We start from the raw sequence: 24,031 nt of genomic DNA on the forward strand, positions 1-24,031 counted from the left end.
TTCGAGCACGAAATTATCATCTTCGCACATCGAGCACTTTCTGTATGTATGCTGCACCGTATTTTCTCAAAGGCTGCTTTTCTAAGCTACTCGGAATACAATGGAGACAGATTCATGCTTGCTCTTCCCCTACTTGTTTAAAAATAGTTTATGATCATACCCCATTCCAGCACCTTTTGGTGCAAAACCTGACTTCCACAAGATCTGTGTTTCCCCATCTCAAAAGCAGCCTCAGCTAAGGCAAGACATGGTAGATCAGCAGCAAGATAGAGAACTTGACATTTACGATCATTAAAACTTCTAATAGCCTGAACCAATTACCTGTTCTCAGCCCCCAGGTTAACAGTCTTTTAAAAACTGACAGTATTAAACTAAAGAAATAAAATAAAATTTTAAAAAAAAGAATACCAAAAAAAATTGTTTTTCTATACTTCATGTTATATGGATCTTTAGCTAAAGGAGAAAGATTGCTATTTTCAAATAACATCTCTGTTTAAAATTGATCACAAGAGCTTATAAAGTCCAGTGAGATTACTCTTTTTTCCCCCCTCTCCCCCACACCTTCTCTTTACCACTGTATGTTATGGAAAAGGCTGGTTTTGCTCCTCCTGTAGGTGCCACTGCTTGACCTCTAGACACAAATTATTCAATACTGTTTCAAGCAGATAGATCTCCAAAAAAGAGCCATGTGATTTGCAGGTTTCCAGGTAATAAAAATCCAATCTGAAAAGGCTCCAGTTTTCTTTGCCTCTGAATTCAGACTCAGAGACAGATGCTGCACAAGTCCAAATAAAGAGACTGGCCATGCTGTGGAAAAATCTAAATGTTTGCATCTAAACCGTTTCAAACCATGTTATCTTAAATAATAATAATAAAAAAAATAACAAGTTCCATTAAAATCCGGGAGGTGACAAAGCAGGAAGCAGAAATACGGGATCCCTTCGCCATACCAGAATTTTTATGAAACTGCACCAACACAACTCAGAGCACTGGACTGCGACAGCAAAGCTGTTGTGAAGCCAACAATAACAGAAAAACTGATTTGGTATCGACCCCACCTCAGCGAACCTCAGGTTGCTGTTACCAGCAAAAGGAGAACCGTGGTCCCTGGGAAGGTGCCCTGCATCCCTCCGGTGAAGAGCGCTGATTCGGGCAGAAGGGCTACAAAACCCAGGGGTCGGCAGAAGCAAACCCTGCTGTGGACAGGTGATGCTCGTTCTTGGGGACAGGCAGCTGTTGGTAAGAATCTCTTTACAGATTCCTAGCCCCTGCTGGTGGATCTACAAGAAATTAGGTCATTCTTGGTTCCAGGTAGGAGATATCTTCATTGAAATAAAATCCTCTGCTTCCTGTCATAGCTAACAACACTCTTTAGATCCTCTTTTCACCACTGAGCATGCATTCCCCATGGCAGAATTAGGGATTTGGTAACAAGCCGCTGGATAAGCACAGTGGATCCACATCCCAGTTCCCTGGGGGTCTGAAGCCCAGCTCAGACAAGACTGTCAGGGGGAAGACTGGCATCAAAAGCACAATCAAAAGACAGGGAGGATGGTGCAGTACATCTCGTAACCCATCCCTTCATTGCAATAGGGAAAAACAGAGAATTGAAGAAAAGAACATGCCAAAACCAGTGGACCAGGCAAAATCTCAGTTCTACTTTTAATGAAGCCAGGTCTGCTAAAAATGAAAGGGGAAAGGCCGTAACAGTTGTTCTTGAAGCCCTGGAGGAACAAAGTTTGCCTTGAAGAACAAAAGGGGAGGCTGCATCTGAACATTTTATCAAGGGAAACACTATAAGGAGCTCCTAAGTGTCTAAAACAAAGTTGCGAGTGTATTTAGCACTCAGTGCACAGAGAAAACAAATTAGTTCAGAGAAGATGGGAAAGAAAAATTACATCAATCCAGAGCCAGTATTTCTCCCCTGCATAAATAATCCAAGCTTGAACAGTTTTTCTCATATAAATAACGACATTTATAAGAAGCCTCAAGTAAGAAGGCTCTTATATCATTATTCACTTAAAAACCACTCCAAAAATTCAGACAAATCACTGCTTTCTAACTAAAAGAAAATAAAATGCACAGCTTGTGGTAATAAACAGCTCATTGTCATCATTTCAGAGAAAGTCATTTTTTCTCTTCACTTAAAAATAAATGTAGTGTGGACTTGTTTCCTATATTAAACAAAACACACCACATGAAAACAAAGGAAGTACCACTACGGGGTACCAAGGGTCCGGTTGTGATAGGGATAATCCCCAAAACAGAGGAGGTATTTTAGAACTGGTGCCCACCTGGTTTAAACTTCAGGGGCTGATCTGGAATGGCATGAACAAAACTCACGTTCTCAGCATCAGCATGAGGTCACCACGCTATTCGGTAGGTGGCAAAAACAAGGATCATGAAACCTGTGCAATTTAACCACTGGTGCTTACTTCAAGGGACAAACGCGACCCCACGTTCTGACGCTATGAGTGACAAGGAAACTCTCTTAAGACATCTTGTGGATACTAAAGGTGGAGTTAACATCTGTGTTTTAGTTTCAAGGGCTGTCCCAGGGTAACACAAGCTCCAATCTGTGCAGGTTGTTCAGCTCCCTCTCTCAGGGCAGGGCTTCCCACGCTGGATAAGCTCCATCTCCTGAGCTGGACAGACAAAAACAACAACAAAACACAAAAGCCTCTCAACTGGCCAATGATGGAGGGCAGTGTAGCTTCAGTACATCAAGCTGGCTTTATTATCCACAAATTAATCTAGAAATATGCTTTCTATAAAAGTAACCGCACAAAGACTGCTAATTATTTACAAAATTGAAGATAACGCAGCCCATTCCCCAATGGTTCCTAAAGCCGAGGAGTTGTGAAGCGTGGAGGAGAGGCCAACCTGATTTTTATTCATGTATTTCTGTGCTTATCTACACGGCAAACAGAATTATTTTTCTGTTTAGCCCTGTCAGGTTTTTCAGGTTTTAAAATAGCCGTTAATGAAATCACAAGCCTTCACCACACAAAAAAAAAAAAAAGCACTAACAAAAATAGCAAAGTGACAACAAATACTGGATTGGATCAACACTGAGGAAGTCTGTAGGAGAAAAAAAAAAAAAAGCATCTCCTTACATTCAGCGGTCTTGAAATGAAATGCAAGGAATAATAGATCACACTTCACTAAGGCCTCAACACAATGATAAGAATTTGCTAACACCGCTCCTGAAACTGTCTTTTCCTTTGGCTTAAGAACATAGCTTAGAATAAAACTGCTCAGCAATAGAACTGTTTAGTACTATAGCAACTATTATATCTGGAAATCACCTGAAGTGCTCATAATTTATTATAAAAAGCAATAAGGCTGTCTATTTTTCACTTTTTCACTGTATTGTGCAAAACTCAATTTTAACATATTCAAATATGTTAAACGTAGAAAACCCCTGCTACTACCACCACAGCTTTCATTAAGCTGTTTAGAATTATATAGACACACAGGTTTTGGACTGAAGCCTGTGCTAACATCTAGCATTAATAATAAACAAATACTTTATTTAACAGAAATAAAATGTGCACTCCCCATGACCACCACTTTCAACACTTTCTTTAACAGTGATTAAAGATGTGCAAGGACTGAACACGGCTGTGGCACTACTGCAACACAAGAAATTTACATTCTTCGCTTTCACCAAACTCATCTGTTTTATTTAGCGGAGTCCAAAAATGAAAACACAACAGCTGGTCTTCAGACACCTAAAGCTTCTTGGAGAAAACAAATAATGAAACCTTTCTGACAATGATCATCGCCCTCGGCATATCTTGCATTTGACCTTGTAATACTTTCAGCAGAACTCGCTGCATTTAGAAACACAAGCCCACAATGAATTTATATACTTCATACACGATATTCTGCATACCAGCCATACAGACCTATAATACACATCATTTAAAGACTACATACCTAATTTTCCTTATCCACTTATCCAAGGGATCTCTGATATGTCAGTATTCTCACCAAATTTCACAATTTTTTAGTGTACCTTGCCACCCTAAGACTAACCAAGAATTGTGGCTCCTCCCATGGCATTCGTCCACCCATGTTAGCACCATTTGAGAGAAACCTAATGAAACATGTTAATATATTGAAATAAATCAATGCCACTTTTTGGCCACTCTGAGATGAGCTGAGGATGTTGGACAACAAGCAAGAAGCCAGGACAGACGCGGTACAGGGCCTGCACAAGACCCAGGACCTATCTGAAGAGCAAGCTGGATGACATAAGGTATCTACAGCGGCGTGCTGCGAACTCGTGTTAGCTAACCGAGTCCATCTGTAATGTTTTGCTCAACTGGCCCAACGTGACAGAACTAGTTTCTCACTTCAGAGGAAGAGCTATCTTTAGATCAAAACAGGAACACAAAATAGCTCATTAAAATGAAAGTTTGAGCAGAATGTATTACCTATTTGCAGCAGCTGACAAATCGGATGCAAAGAAGCCCTCATGTACTGGACACTTACTCTTACCTTTTTTTTTTTTTTTTTTGTAATGTTAAAATGTTAAAAAATCCCGTTCACATAAATCTTGCTAGAGCATGTAGCAGGTACAATCCGTACTCGCAACAGCTCTGTGAGGTAGCACAGGTAAGCTTTCTAATTTTCCAGAGATCTAAGCAACTTATTACGTATCATTATAATGCAACACAGGACTGGACTGAACTACATTTAACTCGGAAAACACAGACATATTCCACAGCCAAAGGCAATGCCAGCACCAGAAGCGCTGGGTTTCATTAATGCTTGCAACATTAATGAAAATTCTGTCATTGCTATTAAAAGGACCAAGGATTTCATCTTGCACGATCTGAACTCAAATGGGTCCTTTAGCTAAGACAACCTGCCTGCAACTCTGGCAGAGGCCCTCAGCAAAAACAAACCTTTCTGCTTTTTCAGTGAAAAGTCTCTCTCATGTTTTGCACATTTCACCAAATCGTAGAAACGTATTTCAGAAACATAGTTGGGGCACTTCATTGACTACAAAAGGTGTATTACATGAATGTAGCCATAGCGCTGAGATACAATATGGGTGTTCATTTTTTTTAATGCACAAAAGAAGTTCATCTACTCAGGACTATTTTTTTTTTTCTATTTACATTATGTTCCTCTTATTTTTGATTTTAGTCCTTTCTAAAGTACATTTTATTACGAGTGATTTCAAATTTCCTCGCTTAAGTAATCATGATTTCATCCCAAATAAAATAAAAACTTTTTAACAAAGAACACTAATAAAAGAGAAAAACCCAAGCCAGTGTAGCCAAGAGCATCACAAGACCTCGGACACCCCAGTTCGAACTGCCCAAGTCAGACCACTAAGTTCAGGCACACCTGAAGAAAAGTGGTTAAACTACCAATATTTTACATCTTTGGGGAGCATAGCTAATCCTAATCCTTACGGAGCAGTCTCACTCGCATCCTGTTCCAAGAAATACTTACCCATTGTGGATTAGATCCCAAACGTTGATCAGGAAAGGCTCCAGCCATCCCAAGTGCTGCAATGTCCTTATGAGACAACAGACCTTTCTTTGGACATCACAGCCCACAAAAGCAAGAGAATGAACCCCACACCATCTCCAACACTTTTACAGTGCAGAGAGCACAAAAATAAGAGATCCTGATTTTTACATCATTATGGAAAATTGATTAAAATAAGAAAGTTACCTCTAGCATTTCCCCTTCCTCCTGATTGATCTTTTTATGGAAAAAAAAAAAATCAGCCAAGAAGCTGCTCTTGGGCTATGCGATGTTTTTTGTTTGTTTCTTTTGGCTGGCTGTCAACCACCCATCAAAAATAAACTCATTAAGCTGACAGGAGACCCGAACACACTCATGTTTGTCAGTGCATCTCAGTATCATTTTCACAAACCCAAAAGCCATCAAACACTTAAAGTTAACCTGACTCCACCCTTAAGATGCAACCAAGTTAGAAAGGGTCTGTCAACCCGAAGACAGTCTCTCGCAGCATCTGAGAAAAGGGAACAAGTTTGGTGCCTGTCAAGCCAGAGCCATCCTAAAACTAGCAGGAACTAAGGAGAACATGGAGTGCGGAGCCTCAAAAAAGAAACTACGTTCATGCCATCATTACAGCTCTCAACCTCATTCTGTTTGCAAGCCTGCTATTTTTGCATCCAAACCACAACAGTTTTCGTGTGTTAAATCTGTCCACACATCTATGATTTTCTTCTGCTGCCACCAAATTTGTAGCTTGCTGAATGCGTACCCAGCTTAAAGCGCACATGAAGGCAAGCAATCAGTGGTTTCCACTTAAAAGCAAAAAAAGAGGTCTACGAAGCTACTACAGTCACTCAGCTTTCTCAGCTACTTGAAGACATTAATTCTGAAGGCTTTTTAGCCACGTTTGCATTAAATGTATGCTTCTATATTACTCTGTCATGTTTGTTAGGTTATGCTGTAGTATTTGAGGTCTCTTGGGACCACACAATACCTCCAGCTGGCGCTCCAAGAAGATTCTGCAAGAAGAGAGCAGATAGTTTCTCTAGTCACAATACGGAAATTTACATGATAATATAACGAATTAGAAAATGCTATTTCTTCCCTACCCACTGAAGGTGAATACGGAACATACATACCCATTACATTTTCCAATTCTTAGCTGAATTCATAACCAAAAATATTGTTGCTACTAAATACCAATTTAGAACAAGGCAAGCCAAAAAGTAAAGCTGTAGAAGATGGCTTTGGAAGCACACCCAGGTTATTTAAGAAGATGAGGAAAGCAGGCAGGGAAATGACAGTATTTACATACAGTTTGATGCTGTTTTCACATGAACACAACATGCGTAGAAGACATTCCTGCTCGGGACTTGGGCCCTGGCTGCTCCTCAGCACCCAGGAAGCATCGTGTGCAGTCGCCTTACACGGCCAATGACCCAAGGTTCCCAGGATTCAGGCCTGAATGCAAGGGCTTGAATCTATTTGTTCCTACTCTACCCCTCCCCAGCCTCATCCTTCTTCATTCATGGACTTCCTGACAATTTATTTTTCTTAGAAGTATTTCTGCCTAGCATCTAAGCACTGGAAATGTAGATTACAGAGATAATAGATACGTTTAAAATTAGACTAAGCAGCTGTAATTCTGCATTTGCATTTCTGACTTGATTATAGTAAGCACTCAAGACTATTTGTATGAGAACCAGAAATGAGTTCATATGCTGTAATAAAAATACATGAATCTTTCTCAGTTTGACCCCAATCAAAAAATACAATAAAAAACCCAACACACACACACCAACCTGGGTAAAAAATGTCATTTGTTTCTTTCTAACTGATAATAAATCATAGCTGCTTCTTTGCAACTCTATCTCCACTTAAAAAAATCACCTGTGGATTTTAATTGCAAGAATTAACTTCACCAGTTTTCCTACATTTTTCAAATGGAGAAAGTGTCTTCCTACTTGCAGATCTAAACTGCTAAATTATTTCACACAGGACTGCTAATGCCAAGGAGCGATAGTACAAGCTTAGTCAAAAAAAGGAAAAATAAATGGCATTTCCAAAGCTCAATTTGTCTATGTTCAAGCACTGCTGGCCCTAAAATATGGAGATATGTTTTGATTATTATCTGTAAACAAACAGAAAAGGGAATCTTAAAATATGCAACCTTTCTAGTTTTGATATTTCTCACCTAAAACTGTAGTTGTTACCCATTTTATACCTTTCCTTGAAGGTCTTAACAATCTTTTGTTATCTAAAGACTCAACTCTTAAAACCATTAGAAATCCATATACGAAGAGTTTTGATAAATTCTCTATCAAAATCAAGTGTAAACGAATGTTTCTTCTACATAAATGTTCCAACACAATGAAAAACATTATTATCTATCCTTTTCTATTTTGGTAAAAATAAACATGGTGGCATGCGTTAAATCAACTGCAGCTTTTGCTTCCAGAACTTCAAGCATGAGGTTTAGTCCTCTCAAGAGGAATTATCTCCTACAGATCCTTTGGTTTAATCTAACAAAATAAGCAGCTGTTGTATTACACAACATAGGCCATAAACAAATTTCACCCACATGCATTAGCCCCATCTTGCTTACAGATGGGATATTGCATCCAGAGGGGGATATATGATGGTATAGATATGAACACACGAAGGATTGACCATGGGCAACTTACCACAGGCGATCATGTTTTGTATCAGAGAGAGAGACCATTCAGTTACCTCGCAGGGATGCCAACACTTAATGACACAGAACATCAACTCTGATCTCTGTTTACTTAAATTCACACATTTATTCAATATTATCATTTACAAAAATTTCTAAGTTGACTCAAAAGCTAGAGAACACCACTAAAGATGACATCGTACTTTACCAAGCAGTAAACAAGAAAACGTTTCTCAAACCAATGGAGCAGAAAACACAGAAACAAACCTCATCAGATCAATAGACTGCCCCAGATTATTCAAGCAAGTTAATTTGCAAATAATTTTTATGCCTCTCTTCAAGAGGTTTTGTTCATGTTTTTCAATATGGTTTCATTGGAACAAGCACAGTTATTGCTACTATTATTATGATACTATAAGACCAATTTTATACTATAAACCACTACCTACTGAAATTTTAGAACAAGAAATTGTTCTACTGAATTGTACTGAAATTTTAGAACAAGACCAGTAGTATTTTTATTCCATAATCTAACTTGAAAGTTCAATCTTTAGGAGATTTTTGGAGTTTCTTTTGAAGTTTGAAAAGATTTAGAGTGCTGATCAAAACAGTTTCCTCAGCTATGCACACAGTGGACAAAGCTTCTCCATTTAAAACATAAGGAATAAAGTATTTCCCACTGATCGATTTCTTTTGAGTAAAACTTAGCGAATTGAGAGTTTCAGCTGCCTCTGCTGTGCGGAAAGTGGTTTTAAGGAAAAAATCTTTCCATTTCGATACACGCTGAGATATAGAGGGGAGGTTTTGTTAGTAAATAATAGTGTTAAAAAATAAAGTTGATTAGTTGTAAAAAAGGACAAACTGATTAATCCATTTACAAGAAGCCGTAAGTAACTTAAAAGCTTAAGTCCCATTTGCAGAAGTCACCTGGGCAACTGGGAGCCTAGCTCAACACAAACCACTTCTGCTTTCTGCTTATTAAAGTGGACACAGAATCCACACTCCACTTAACGTTCAAGTTGTCTTCTAACATCCTGGTATCCTTTAGACATTACAAAACATAGTCTTGTTTTGAAAATACATAGCTTCAAAGAAAAGGACAAGGACACCGCAGAGCGAAATGTTAAGTAGTAATTACTACACCGGTGATAACAACAGATTGGATTATTTAAAAAATAGCTTTAAAATATAATGAATACAGAAATTCTTTTGTGTAACCACAAAAAATACTATTTTTCTTACCTCCCAAATGAAAACTCTGAGCTGTTCTTCCTGCGTTACAGAATTCAGCTTCCCTTAACCAAATAATTCTAACTACTTAAGTCTGTAAACTTGGGCAGTGTTGAAAATGGTCCTCCACTGTTCTCAGTACTAGAACACTAACGCAATGGGTGATGCAACTGAGGAGTGTAGCTAGCCAAAAAATATTCCAAAGGAGAAAACGCTGTCAGAAAATGCTGATTTAGCAGAGTTAAATACTTCAAAGAAAGGTATGCTTTTCCCCATGTGGGGGAAAAAAAAAAAAACATTTTGCTGGAAATTCTAAACTTCACCTGCTTGTTCCAACCCAAAGGAAAACACCGTTCCAAAGCATGGTAATTTTCCATAACATAAAAACCCTGACTTTCTGTAGTGGTAAATGATGGTCTCAAAAATTTCATTTCCAAGAGCAGGAAATCTTCTGTTATTCAGACATGTCTTCAACCTACTCTACCATTTAAAAACTTTCAAGAATGCCTTCTGGTATACAACCATCATTTGGAAGCAGATAGTTTAGGACTCTCTTTTTGGCTCATGCATGATGTTGAGGAAACCATTCATAAGCAATTTATAGGAAACCATTTATAAGCATTTTACATTTATAAGCAATGTATTGCTTTTATCCAGAAAGTGGAGTGTAGAGTGCAGAGCCTGCCCAACTGAAGATTCAATACAATAAAGTACTGTTAGCACTCTCTGAGATGTATTTAGAAAACATTCAATGGATAAGCTTTTTGGTAACAACAGTCGATACAGATCAGTAAAGTATACCCATATAATAACACAAAAAGAAATCCAGGACTGCTGCTTCAAACTCCAGGAAACCAAAAACAGTCACAAGCAACTCCGTGTAATTCTGAAAATATTCTGGATTCTGAAAATTCTGAATTCCTCTAAGACAATAAGCTGGAATACAAGATTAACTTAGTTATTAACCACTTCTTTTAGTATGCCAAAACCTGGCTTCTGCCCTTTGCTACGTCTTCAACTAATTTGTTACTGCAGCATTAACCACTTTTGTCTCTTTTATGTTAAAATATTAACAGTTATTTTCCAACAATGTTCAAGGTCTTCTAGACTCAGCAGCAGTTTGACAACACTCATGTTCCTAGCACAGTTGATACAGCTGGTGGCTCTTACCCATCAGTAAGGGAACCCCACAGAGGGGCTGGAGTCTCGACAGCTCAGCTTCCTGCAGAAGCCCGACACTTTGGAAGCCCTCCCTTGGAAAAGTTACTGGCAAACTGATAAACGCTAAAGTGTATGGAATTCCTCAAGAAAGCATAACAAATGCTGTGTTGATACAAAATAAACAAACAGGTTTATGTTAGTCAAGCAGCAGCCCTTAGCTAGCCTCTAAAATATAGCATTTTTGTGACTTCTGTTGTCCCCTCCAATCTGTTCTTATTATACCTTCTTCTTGCATCTTACCCCAAATTATTTTTTTGGGGGGGACAATTACTACAAACCTGAACCCCAAATGAGTTATGGCCAAGTATGCTAGTGTAATTACTCTCAGGTTCACGTTGCTCTTCTTTACTCCTCCATACATGCCCTGCACATTTTCAACTACATATTTATTGTACTTTATTATATCTGATACCAAAGTATGTCCTACGAAAAAAGGATGGAGGAAATAAATAAATAGCTTAGCTTCCTTTAGCCAAGTCCTGAAACATGCTGTATTAAAATCAAAAGCCTACTTTGCCCTGAAATACAATAACTTGTATACCTGTGTCATTATACAGAGAAAAAAAAAATCCCATACTCACATGTTCAAACAGCAAAACAGCATGTAATACCTAGAAGGCATTGTCATAACTGCTCTAATTTGGCAACAAAACACATTTCATTAAATGCTGTTATTAGAAGAAACCATACATAGCAAGAAGAAGAGTTTTAAGAGATCACAGATAGTTCTTGAATCAGTAAATGTAAAAATTGATGGCTGAGGCTGAAAACACTTCTTGGCAGAAGGGAAAAATAGCAGGGGGCTTTGTAAGAACAAAAGGCATCTCAGCCCTGACAAAGGTGTGCTACTGAACAGGGAAGACAATCTACACTAATAGTGCAGAAAGGTCAGATGCATTCAGTAAGTAGCTCCGCATTGGGAAGGAAATGAGATGACTTCTTTGTGTCTTGTGGGAATGATGAATTACTTCTTCAGTCCGTTACATGAACAATGTTAAAACAGCATCACTCTGCAACGGTTTTGGTCAGCAAGACCAAAAAGGGTCACCATGGAGAAAGGTTCCCTCAGAAGTGTCTGAGGAGATGTCTACCCCACCAACACAGATTTTTAATAGGTCTGAAAATACCGGGGAAATTCCAGAAGCATGAAAGAATGCTAATGTTACAACCATGCTCTATAAAAAAAAAAAAGTGAGACAGTGTTTATAGCTATAGCCAGGTTAGAATGATGGCAGTCCTGAGCAAAATAATAAAAAACGTGACCATCAGTATGCATGTATAAACTTTTATGGCACTTGGTATGGTATTCTGTGGTAGTCTGATTACAAAACAGCACCCAGTAACCAATTCTTAACCTGTTTAAGGGACATCTCGTAAAGAAATAGCTTTCAAGAATGCATTACAACATAACTCCCCAAAGGAATTCCCCAAACGTGGAGCCACTACCATGAAACACTTTTTCAATTGCTTTTAAGTAGACATGATCACTTAGGACAAAAAAAAAAAAAATGCACAAGTTATAGATTGATAGAATGCTACACAACTGAAATAAATCAGTCGCAAAAAGCAGGCAGGAGTGTTTGGTATACTCAACATATGCTAGGCAAAAAACTCTTAAATAAAGCTACATCCAAAGTTACAAAGCTACAACCAAGAAACGTGCTCTACTTTACACCCTTCTGGAAAGAAACAGTCCTGCCAAGGGTTTGTGAGGGTGAATGTTAGCAGTAAAAATGAGACTAAACTACAGTGCTGCAGCCAAAGGGTTAATATGTAAATGTGATCTATAAACAGAAGAGTAATGCTAGCGAGGTAATATTTAAACTCACACAACACTCCTGAGACAAGGCACTGGCATGCTGCACCCAGCTCACATTTTCACAAAAGTGTTGAAAAAGTGGATTTGGAAAAAAAAAAAAAAAAGCCACAGCAATTGACTAGTAAGGAAAACGCTTGTAATGACAAATTAAAAAAAAAAATAGTCTGTTTTTTTTCAAACAGAAAAGAGAGAGATTACAAGATTCTAGCAGATAAACACATCCATGGTAGGAAAATACTTTGAGTTCTTTAGCACAGAGGAGAAAGGCACAGCAGCAACCAGCGACCGGGAACCGGAGCCAAATAACTTAACAAGCAGAGGGTTCCCCACCTCTTACCGTCTTCCGATCAAAATTCCATTTTTTCCTGGCAAATGTGTTTCAGCCAAATGCAAGTTATTGCACTCAGAAGTAACTGGATAAAATCCAATTGACTATAACAGTCAAGAGGTCAGAGTAGAAGATCTAATTGCTTCCTTTGGCTTTAAAGTCTCAGTCTACGAATACTCCAGGTTTTCAGTTTCAAAGGCGTTTCAGTAGTAGCATGCATGTTTGGCATTAATATTAAAAAAGCGCTTTCAAAAATCTGCATAAATTAGGGCTGCATTTCCATGCAGGGCTCAAGTGACATGAGAGCTTTCCTGTTGAGGCTTTTGTCACCAGCAGAGCCCACTGATGGCATTACAGCTACCTTACCCACAGCTGAGGGGGTTTCTGCAGCAGTCTGTAAACAAAGCTTTACACAGTTAAGTGCAAAAGTTCACCCTCCAGGGCAGTACTTTTTCTCTTCTAGAAAGAATCCTCTTTGACCTGGAGTACAAGGAGCTTGCTACAATACATAATATTAATCATGGAAACAATAGGTAAAAGAGAAAAGGAGAAGCACTGCGAGAGCCACAAAGCCAACCGGCTCTGTTGTGTGCACCAGCAGCATCTGAGGCTGCTCCTATTGATGCTACTTCTCCACCTTGTGCTCCGGTACACACCGCAGTCGCTGCAATCTTGACAAGTTAACAGAATCAACATTTCTTAGGGAACACACGCCAAGGCAGAGGAGAACATGCAGGGGTTCGCATTGTTAGGGCTGACAGTTTTGCTATTCAAACGGCTGCTGTAGTTTGCCACAATAACAGGGGCTTCCGAATGTTTATCCCCACGAACCACAAACTTCTAGCTCAGCAAACAGAAGCCTGAAAAGGCTGAAATTGCCTGAAACACGCTAACTACCACAGAGATGTACCACTGCACAGCTGAGGAGGCACGAAACCACCGAACCACGCCGAAAATCACCAGCGACACCTCCAAAAGCAAGCTGGCATCGCGCTGCCGGCCCGGCACCAGGGAGCACATCCAGCCCTTCACCCCACAGAGGAGCAGGTGCACGCTACACACTCCTCGGGATGAAATACGTTGAAGTTACTTCCCCGGGCACTGCCACAGCACGAACAAGGTCCGTCAGCAGGGACAGAGCCTCACTGCTCCCCACTGCCGCCTCCAAGCAAAACTTCTTCCACTCCATCAGCCTCCCAACGCTTCGAGGGACCGCCGCCTCGTCGCCAAAATCCGCCAAGCTTTTTTTCCATCCCCCCCGGCCCCGCTCCACGGACGGACAAAGCCGCCCCTTACGCCCTGCAAACTTTCCTCCGACAGGAGCTCCGGGTCACCCAACGGAGCCAGCGGGGGCTTCGGCAGGCCTAGAGGGCAGGGATGGAGCGGAGGCCGGCGACCACCGCCCCCTCCCCGCCGACCCTCAGGCGTGAGGAGCGCGGCGGTGGCCGCGCACGATGGGGACGCACCAGGGTAAAAGGCAGGAGGAGATCTCTGACGCCTGAAGAACGGAGAATAATAACAAATTGCTCTTAACACGGAGCTGGATTTCACCTCCAAGTGACGCTAGGTAAATAGATGGCGAAGCAAAGCAACACACCTTTGACCCTTTCTTTTCTTCCCTAAATATAATCCCCCTCTTCCCGTCATACGCGCAGCACCGAACGAGCATTAATTCGAATCCGTTCTTTAAAGAAGGGGGGATTATCTCTGTCTGCCAGCGGCTCTCCCCGGCTCTTTTCCCTCTCCAAAAATTAAAAATGCTCGTTAAGAATAAGAAAGGAAGGAAGGAAGCATTATTTCTGGTGGGTGTGAAACGTGGGGATGGGGAGAAGGAGTCTGGGGGATGGGGAGGAGTGGAGAAAGGTGGCTAAGGAGAGAAGAAAGGAAAGGAGGACCAGGAAGGATGAGGGGAAGGCGATACAAGGGGGAAAGAGGATAAGGAAAGGAGGATGAAAGGAGCTCGGGGAGGGGGGGGGAGGATGAAAAGGAGGAAGGGATGAGGGGAAGAAAGGATGCTTTGCCCTGGCCTCACCTCAGCTCGGTGGGTGGGGGTGGGAGAACCTCTCGCCGCCTCCTCTTCCTCCTCCTCCTCCTCCTCCACCACCTCCTCCTTCTCCACCTCCTCCCCAGCAGCGACGGCCACCGCCGGGCTGGGTGCGCGGCTCGGCTCCCTCACGCGGCCCCCGCCTCCCGCTCGGCTCCGGGGAGGACCCGGGAGCCGCCGCCGGCCTCCCCGCGGCAGCCACTCGGGGTGGAGGCTGCGCGCCTGCGCCTCCGCTGCTGCCTCCGGCGGGAGGCCGCGCCGGGCTCCGCCGCTCGGGGGGCGCCGGGGCTGTGGGTATGGAGACGGCGTGAGGGAAGGAGGGAGGGACGGGGGCAGGATGGAGGAGGAGGAGGAGGAGGACGGAGGAGGAGGCACGGGGCTGGGGGTGTGAGGGGAGGGAGGCGCCCGAGGGAGGCCGGCAGGGGGAGGGCGAGGCGCAGGTGGGCGGTGGGGAGGATGGCGGGGGGGGGAGGGTGACAGAGGGACAACGGGGAGGGTGGCCGGGGGATAACGGGGAGGATCGGCCTCTGAAGCCGGTTAAAGGGTTGCGGGAGGGGATGGGGGAGGCCGGGCGGCTGGCCATCTTGTGGGGTCGGGGCGGGGGAATGTCGGCCTCGGCCCCCCGGGGAGGGCGTTGGGAGCTGTGGAGGGGGGCAGCCGCCGGGCAGAGCCGGGGGAGAAGCGGGGCTGGGGGGGTTTGGGCGTAACATGGTCCTGCCCCGCTCCAGGTTCCTCTGAAAGGCAGGGAGAGGATGGTTGTCGTTGTACATCCAGGATGGACAGCAAGAACTTCACCTCTCCTTTTCTCCTAAACTATAAAAACCTTTTCATGCAGCCTTCTTGCTACACGTGTGTCGCTCAGCCCTGCATTCACCACACCAAATACCAGGTTTTGTCCACCTCCACAAAGCATTGCTCTTCTTCCTCTTTCCTTCTTCACTAGTGTTGCCAATTGTACCAAGTTTAAGCTGGTTTTGCCACCCTGCAACACCCTCTTCAGTTTCTCCCGTGTGGGACATGGGGGACATGTGCTGTCCCCGTCCTGATCCGGTGTCACTGTGCCTGGCGTCCTACAAGTCCTGGTGGCGAGCATCCCCTCAGAGATGGTGTTCCTGGAGGGACCTGGCCATTTTGAGGCAGCGTGACTCCCGCTGCCGTGCTCTTGTTCCTCTGAGCTTCTTGGGGTGTCCGTCTGCCTCCTGGGCTTCTACGTGAACCGACAGGCAACAAGGAAGGGAGCGAGATGAGGCCTTCCAGGATTTCTCCTCCTTTTGCCTGTTTTAGGCTTGGAGGGGATTTGCCAAAATAACTTCTCTGCCTCAGCCCATAAGCGAACCTCTGCAGGTAGCTGTCTGCCCTCAGGTAGAGGCGGTATTCACCAGTGGGTTTTCTTCCCTTCTCCCCAGGCTCAGAGAGGTATTGTCAGGCTGTACATTCAGTTTTCCAATAAATGAGGAAGGGAGCTGAACTGGAACCTCTATTCCGTTTATCAAGACGCAACAACAGAGTCCATGGGAGAGTCTGCAGCAGGGAAAAAAAAATCTTAGGCAAGAACTTATTGAAATACGGATTTAAATCTGATCATATTCATTATGGCTTACATACTTGGTACAGCCATATAACAAGTGTATGTCGGTATTGTACAGAAATACTTTGAATTACTTTAACCTTCTCCCACTATCATTTAAGACTGACACACAACCAGTTCTGAGTGTATAAACAGAGATCATACTAGGCTGGCCTGCCCTTGGTGATGATGTGTGAATTGTTGCTGTAAGCTAGGTCTTTCCTTTTTGTCTTTAGGAGGCTTTCAGGTTGCATAAAACTACTTTTCTAGGTACTGCTACTGTCTTTCCTATCATATCGAATTGAGCCATGTGATGTTACGAAAACTTCACCTGCAGACCTTCCGTTTCTTGCCTTCATTTCTGTACTCTGTCTTTTAGATTGCTAATTCTCCTGGATAGGGGCAGTAAGTGGCTAGCCTATTGTAAATATTAATGGAAACAAGCAAGGTTGCCAAATAGAATATAGTAAATTATCTACTGCTTTATCACAGTGCCTTGCATTGCTAATTGAACGTCAGCTAAATGTATCTCCAGGCATTTGACTAAACTGAGCATGAGCTATAGTGTACATGTAAGAAACACAAATAGTAAATAAGCATGGTTATGAAAAATGCTAGAACCTTTTTCCTTCAGCAGTAACTAAGCTGCAAATTTCTTGTAAATTTGAACCAAAGGATTCGTTCAACTATCTGTGCATGTTTCAGTTTGAAGTGTGCCATTTTAAGAAATAAATCAGATTACTTACCTAGCCCAGATTATTTTTACTTAAGACAGAAGGCACGGATTGCTGGACTGTTGCTAAGAGGTCTGCCAGAATGTGATAAATCTGAAGATCTGGAAGAACCGTATGAACTTTTTTGTCATGGTCCTGAAAAGAAGGCACGTCCACTTTCTAAACATTTTTTTTTTTCCTTTGGGCTCTTAACTGCATTTTGAAACTACCCTCCTCTTTTATCACTGTTAACTGCCTCTAAGAAAAGGAAGAAAACTGAGTTTGTTACCACTGTTTACTAAAAACTGGAGCAAGCTGCAAAGCTGCTCTGTAAATGAACGCAGCTCTTACAAGCCAAGGGAGGCCGACTGACAGCTCCTAACAAACACTTGCAACTGCCATGGGATCTCCCACTGCCAGCACTCAGCTACATATAGAAAAGAGACGTCATCAAACCATCAGGATTACTGTGCAGTTTGATTAGCAAGGCAGACAAAAAATTATTTTGCTCGAGTGAAACGTGCCCCAGTGCTCGGCAACTCGAGCAGACTTGAAAGCTACAGGTGGAACTTGGAATGCTTTAAGCTGCTTTTAGGCTCGGTTATCTTTATAGACAAACTAAGTAATAGATTGTTTCTTTAAAGTAGATTGTTGCCTGCCTATGCTGAAGGGAGATTGTCAGCAGCTCTGAGAGATATTTCAGTACCTTGTATTAATGAGACATTACCTTTCAGACTTGATTGAGTACACATAAATATAGAGCGAATGACTAAAATCATTCACCACCCCCAAACACATGTAGGTACTTTTTGGGTAGGTATGTCATTTTTGGCACATTTGCTCGAACACTGGATCACAAATATTTCTTGTTTCTCCTCTGCAGCAGCATGCTGCTGTGCCACACGTTAGTATGAGCTGCACAATAAGCAGAAGTAAAACCTCCACATCCTGCAGGTCATTTAAATTGGATTCTGTATGAAGAGTCATCTGCAAGGTGGGTGCTGCCACTACGAGTCTCTGGCCTGCCATGCCCTCTGCCTTCCCTTTTGGCTGTTTTCTCTGGCTCGAAAGAATCTGTCAGTAAGAGCATCCAGGGACTTACCCTGACTTGTACCACTGGAGTAACCAGGAGGCAAGTAGCAGGTGCGGTTTGTTTAGGAAAAAAAAAAAAAAACACAAGGGGTATGGCTAGGCACTTTTTTATGCTAGAGAGGATCGTGCAACTGCCTTTGCTCCTTTCAGAAAGCTGACTTGAAAAATTCAAAAGAAATACAAGAAAGGAAGCTGCTCTTTGCTCCTGTTGGAATAATGTGCGCTAGATTTATGACCACCATTGGAGACTATTGTAAGGCCTTTTCTTTAAATGTTTACTTCTCAAAACCACAGGAATAGACTGTAAATTCTGTTAATATTTTATTTTGAACTTCATTTGATACCACCTGTTAGCAGAGCAGGAGTCTGTGTTTGTGGAGGTCTCTCATCCTTTAATTGCACGACAGGACAATGTGTGATAGGTACAGTACCCCTTCGTATTTCAAAGTGGCTTAGGGAAAGAAAGATTTAGAAATCTTGCATCTGTTTGGAGAATGTGCTGTAAACAATTCAAATGCCATAAAATCTCTCCCTTATAAAATGATGCATGTAACCTGTCTGGACAGTGGTAGCCGCTAGGAAAAGAAATGGAACCAGGAAAATGTAACTCTTCAGGTCTTCAAGCCTCCTTGAATGACCAACTTTACTTCCTTAAAGCTACATGTAAGATGTGTTAATTATACATATAAGAGAAAAATTGTTTTTCCTGTCTTCCCTTGAAGCTCTTGGCTCCTACAGAAACCTTGAGCAAGCAGCTCTTAGGCAGAGAGCGCTGCTTTTCGCGTTGACCACCACCCTCTAGCTGTTTCCCATCTGTTGTTTGTAAACACCTCGTGTCTTGTGCTGCTGATGTTGTTAGCTCCTTGCAAAACAAGCTCTATTTTCTTACGTTTGCACGCTGCTTCAAAGCAGCAGGAAAACTGGCCAGGACTGAATCCTATGCAATGCCAGAATATATTTTTTTTCTTGCTGGGGATTCCAATTAGTGAAACTCACCAGAGATAAATTATGTTGTAAGCTATAGGACAACATAGCACATATATACACAGAGAATGTGTTCAGGTACCTTGCCTATGTGGGAGAACAACAGGACGAGCGAGAGAGACCAAAGGAGAGAGCTGGGCTGAGCTTCTAAAAGCGGGGACAGAAGGTGTTAGAGGACCTAGGCAGAAAGTGCACAGATAAAAATTGCAGGAAGTATTTTTGGCTCATTCCTCTGCAGAGCTAGCTGAAGTTCCTCTGGCATTGCTCAGTCCCTTTCTTTTCCTTACCAAAGAAAAGCTTAGGGAGAAAGATTAATATCTGAACCCTAATAACTGCCACAGAGGAAGAATCACTCCCTTCACAATTTTCAGTCTGAGGAACAGAAGGGTTGTTCTGTGCTGCCATGGCTTCCAAATGTGGTTCAGTAAGTATTCCTCCATTTAAGAAAACAGCCAGTGGACTTGCTTCACTTCAGGGAAATGACTGTCCTCAACCTTCTGCTCTTTCAATCATTGCATCCTGCTGTGCTGTCTCTACATATAAGGTGGGATGGAAGTCTGGTACTTGCTCATCCATGTGAAAATGGTATTCTTCTCCTGAATCATAGCCCTTCTCTGCAATGTCCTTTAAAAGTATTGGGCTAAATTTTGATTCTTACTCAGGCCTTACTATAAAAACTCGTGTTGTCTTTATAAGACTTTTAGTAGACAAAACACGACAAAGAATATCTATATCCAACATTGCGTCTTGGTAATCTGGAGATAACTAGCTGTAGAACTGTTGTTCTACAAGAAAAAAAAATGGTTTTTAACCTTTGTTTGCTTATAAAGTCTGGTTTGCACTACTTTGAAGATTCTCAGTATTTAATTAAGATTTAAAACAGATATGTGTGATATATTACTTGCTAAACGCTTTTTATCAGAAGAAATGCTATTACTTATATATTTTCGATCTTGTGGGCACAAAGCCACGAGGAGATAGAATCAAGATTTGTTTTAGACACAGTGATGATTACAGAAAATATGTCCCGCATCCTAAAGTATGTAAAGTTTCTAATTTATTTATTTTTCTATTGACAGAAGCCCAAGATGATGCATCTCTCCATTTACACCTGCAGAAATCCACAAGAGACTTATAACTAAGACATAGCCTGAAGAAAGTTAATAAGGTTGCTAGTGGTCTGCATCACTAACGAAAAGGCTATGGATGATTCTAGTCTTTTCCTTCAGGCCTTGATGAAACCTGGAAATGTCAGAAAGTTGATTTTTCTGCAGGACCAGCAGCTATAAGTAAAAAAGAGCAGAAAAATTGAGGAAAAAAATAGAGAAAGCCACTGACAAGAACTGCTACTGGTTGTGACTAATCCGTTGCAAGCTTACATTTGCTTGCATCTTAATGGATCTTTTAACCTAATTTACTGAGTCTATTTCTTTTTAATTGACTTTCATAAAAGTTCAGGTATTTTTTCATGAAGTACACGAAGATCAGCTAGGAAAGCTGCTATTATCATCTACTGTAGCAATACAGCAATGTGGAATTCAGTTTTTCTGATTAAAAATAGATGCATAAATCATAAGAAATAAACCTGAAGTATCTCACACCCTTTTACCCCGTCCTCACTTTTCAGTGACAGTTAAAGAATGATATAAAGAATTCCTTTTTGTGTTTGCCTGTTCGACATGACCAGTGCAAATAAATCACATAGGCTTAGGAAGACAGGCAATTATCTGTCAGCAGGCTCATTCATTTCTAGTCTGTAGGTGGATGTAGTTTCAAACAGAAGGAAGATGGCTTTCCGAAAATCCACGTGGACCTATTAATTGCGAAAGAAGTGTGTAGAATGCCCCGTGTAAAATGAGCGTGCTACATTTCAATAAAAATGTGATTTCTATATCAGAAATGCTATCCACATGCAAGTTGGATTATGCAGCGTATTACTTCTCAAGATGGCTGTACCTCTTGATCGATCAGGTCAAGAGTTACGTAAGGCCTTACCTGCACTACATAAAGCATACCTCAAGTGGGAACGATGCTGCAGGAATATTTACGTTTTCAAAGCATTCTGCATTTTCAATGACAGTTGAACAAAGCATCCCTTAAAAACAGAAGGAAAACAATGATATTTCGTTAAATTAATGAACCTGTTCAAAAGTATGGAACAAACATCTAGCAAATTATAATGATCATAGGACTTGCAACAGTAGGTGGTGGGGAAAAAAAGACTACTGCTATCCTATTTTGGAAATTACTATGACAGGGTACTAGGTTCCATTCCATTTAAAGATTTCTTCATGCAAATTGTATGAGGCATTTTCTAAAAACTGAGTGGATTTCCATAATGGAATTTTGGCAAATTAAATCAAAACAGGTTGCTATGACAGTTCCTACAAATATTTCTATTTTAGCTTTATTTTGTATTATAAATATGTCAAGATGAAGTCATTCTTGTCAAAACAAAGTTATCTTTCCTTTTGGGAAAAATTTCCAGGCCTTTTCTCAATGCTCTAATTTTCCATATTCATCAAAGTCAAGATGAGGGCTAATTTCAAATGCTTTAACATACATCTGCATAATCATAAACCCACATAAACATAGCTTTAGTCTTATAAACGAGTGATGTCATTACATACAGTATTGTTAGCTTAACTGACTTTCCTTACTGCTCTGTATAACAAGTGACTGAAAAATAAAAGATATTTAACGTTGACAAAATGGTTTCTAGTGGTTTCTCAAGTCAATGGCGTAGACAGAGATCATTGCCAGAAAACATCAACAGTCCTAGGTTTTGTTCCAGTAGCACAATGCCATGTGAAATCCAAATGGAAGCAGGGAATTGCGTCTGCTCCTCTGTAAATAAGAAACAGGTGGCCTCTTAAAGGTACAGACATAAAAACAGCACAGATTTATCTTACAGATTTTATTGATGAAATCTTAAAGAAGGAACTCGTTTAATATTGGTGCCAGTAAGTCACTGCACGTGTGAGCTGATTGAGATTACATCAAGAGTAATGGAAATGTGTCTTTCTGCATCCATTCATATACAAGAGGATGAAGTTGACCTAGAGTTTCTATGCAGAAAAGGATTTACCAAACGGGGAATTGGGTCCTCACATTCAAAAAGTATAGAAAGGAGCAGGTATTTCCTGGTTTTAGGGTTTTTTTGAGGTTAGAGTGTAAGAAATACAGGTTGGAGACAGAGCTTCAAAAGATAGAGTATGCTTGTGTGAGGCAATAAACTAGATAAATTACTGTTAAAGGTGTTTAATTAAAATTTATAGATATACCTCCCTGAAATTAACCCAGGTGTGTCCTGTGTACATGTGTTAATCCTAGGTTTGAAAGCAAAGGGGTTTTTTTTGGATGTCTGTTGATTGTATCTCCTAAGACTGGCTGACATATGTGTTGGTTTATGACACACTCAAAATGTGATTCAAGTACTACAACAGGGCAGCAAGGTTTGCTTGAATTCTGCCAAGAAATTACAAATAGTTTGATTAATAGCATCATATTTTTGGTTCTCTGAAGTTGCTAACAAACAAGGAAAAGAGGAAGTCCCAAAGAAAGGAACAAAATTACCGGAGTGCATATTGAAGAAGGGAGACACAGTCAGAGGGTGTAACATACTGAAAAAGCAGGCAGAAAAGAGCTGATTTAAGATTGATGAGCTGAGGAACTGCAGAAGCTGGAGTTATCTGCATTTTTTCAGCACGTGTTGAAAGGCATTCTGCTTGAAGGGGTACAGCGCAGACTTCTTTCTTGGTCTTTTCCTCTCCAAACCTCAGAGATGGCTCAGAGATGTTAAGCAGCTGGGAATGGAAGAGGAGGATGATCCCATATAACTGTGTATGAGCTCTGACGTAGTGCTATGAAAAATGATTCTTATTACAAAATATTCAAGTATTTAAACTCTAGCTTACCTCCACTCCCCCCACACACACACACAACAACAGTAATAGGACTTTCTGTAGTTGACTTGTAAGGAGCAATATATATTTATTTTATGCTTTTATTTTAAAGCTTCAGTGTGTTTTTTCCTGCCAGCAGGTATAAATGCATGTGTTTTGGGAGAGCTCTGAGTAATAGAAAGGAAAAGGGAAAGTGCTCCTGGTCACGATTTTTTTTTTTTTTTTTATAAAGCTGATGAGAAAACAAGTGCTTTATGTGAGGGCTCTGGCTCTGTTAAAAGACATTTGGCTTGAGGATGCTATATTGTTGGCATATGCATTTAGGTGTGTCTGTTGTTAAACTATTTGTACTTTGCACCAAAAAGCAGCATGCATCAGATGCTTTCTATTATACGTCTATCTTCGCTAACTCAAACATGGCAGCACGTCCTGGGAATATACAGGTGAATTGGTTCTGTGAACTCCTATTTCCAAAGAAGCCTTCTGCTATCACTGAAAGCCATCCTGCAGTCATTCACTCAGGTCTGAGATGTGTTATGCACGCTGACCTGGTTTCTCCACAACTTGTTTAAACACTCAACAGGTATAAATTTACATAGTGATAGGAAGGACGTGAGTACCGAGCATTTCTGTAATTGCTACACTAGCAATGGACACATATGAAGGAGCCCAGTCAGAAATATACCCATCATAACAGCAAATAAAAAATGTGTAAGTGTGGAAAGGGAAAAAAAAGCTTACTATTCAGCATCTGATACTCCAAAAGTAGATGGTCAGTACAGGCCATCACATGAATGGTGCTCAAGCTGTTCATTACTGATACGCTTAACCTACAGTAAAAAGCTGCCTATGTAGTTAAAATCTGTGATTTATTCAACTCTGTAAACACGTTTTTAAAAGCTTACATATTTTTTTAAGGAAAAGGCGTGCAAACAATCACAAAAGATGAGCATTTTAAAAAAATAAA

At 41.1% G+C, this 24,031-nt stretch overlaps 2 protein-coding genes across 7 annotated transcripts in view; one reads left to right on the top strand and one right to left on the bottom strand.

The window, feature by feature from the left end:
- The window catches only part of CTNNA2 (catenin alpha 2), a 475,915-nt gene extending 460,964 nt beyond the window's left edge, over window positions 1-14,951 (bottom strand). The window contains exon 1 of one of the 6 annotated variants that reach the window (XM_080590833.1): window positions 14,792-14,951. The gene's annotated coding sequence lies outside the window, so the exon portion shown is untranslated. Of the gene's footprint in view, window positions 1-14,356; window positions 14,641-14,791 lie in introns of those variants that run through there. The other 5 variants (XM_080590842.1, XM_080590843.1, XM_080590841.1 and 2 more) reach the window with 5 other exon arrangements.
- On the top strand, window positions 14,581-21,889 carry LOC308193852 (uncharacterized protein; the record flags this gene model as incomplete). Its single annotated transcript, XM_080588917.1, has 5 exons — window positions 14,581-14,593; window positions 14,747-15,097; window positions 15,747-16,147; window positions 17,967-18,077; window positions 20,239-21,889. The coding sequence occupies 3 exons, from the start codon at window positions 14,581-14,583 to the stop codon at window positions 16,016-16,018; spliced, it is 636 nt and encodes a 211-aa protein (XP_080445043.1). The 3' UTR covers window positions 16,019-16,147; window positions 17,967-18,077; window positions 20,239-21,889.
- Between the last annotated feature and the right edge of the window lie 2,142 nt (window positions 21,890-24,031).

Source organism: Anser brachyrhynchus, assembly GCF_964034855.1.
Source record: "Anser brachyrhynchus genome assembly, chromosome: 4".
Lineage (NCBI taxonomy): Eukaryota > Metazoa > Chordata > Aves > Anseriformes > Anatidae > Anser > Anser brachyrhynchus.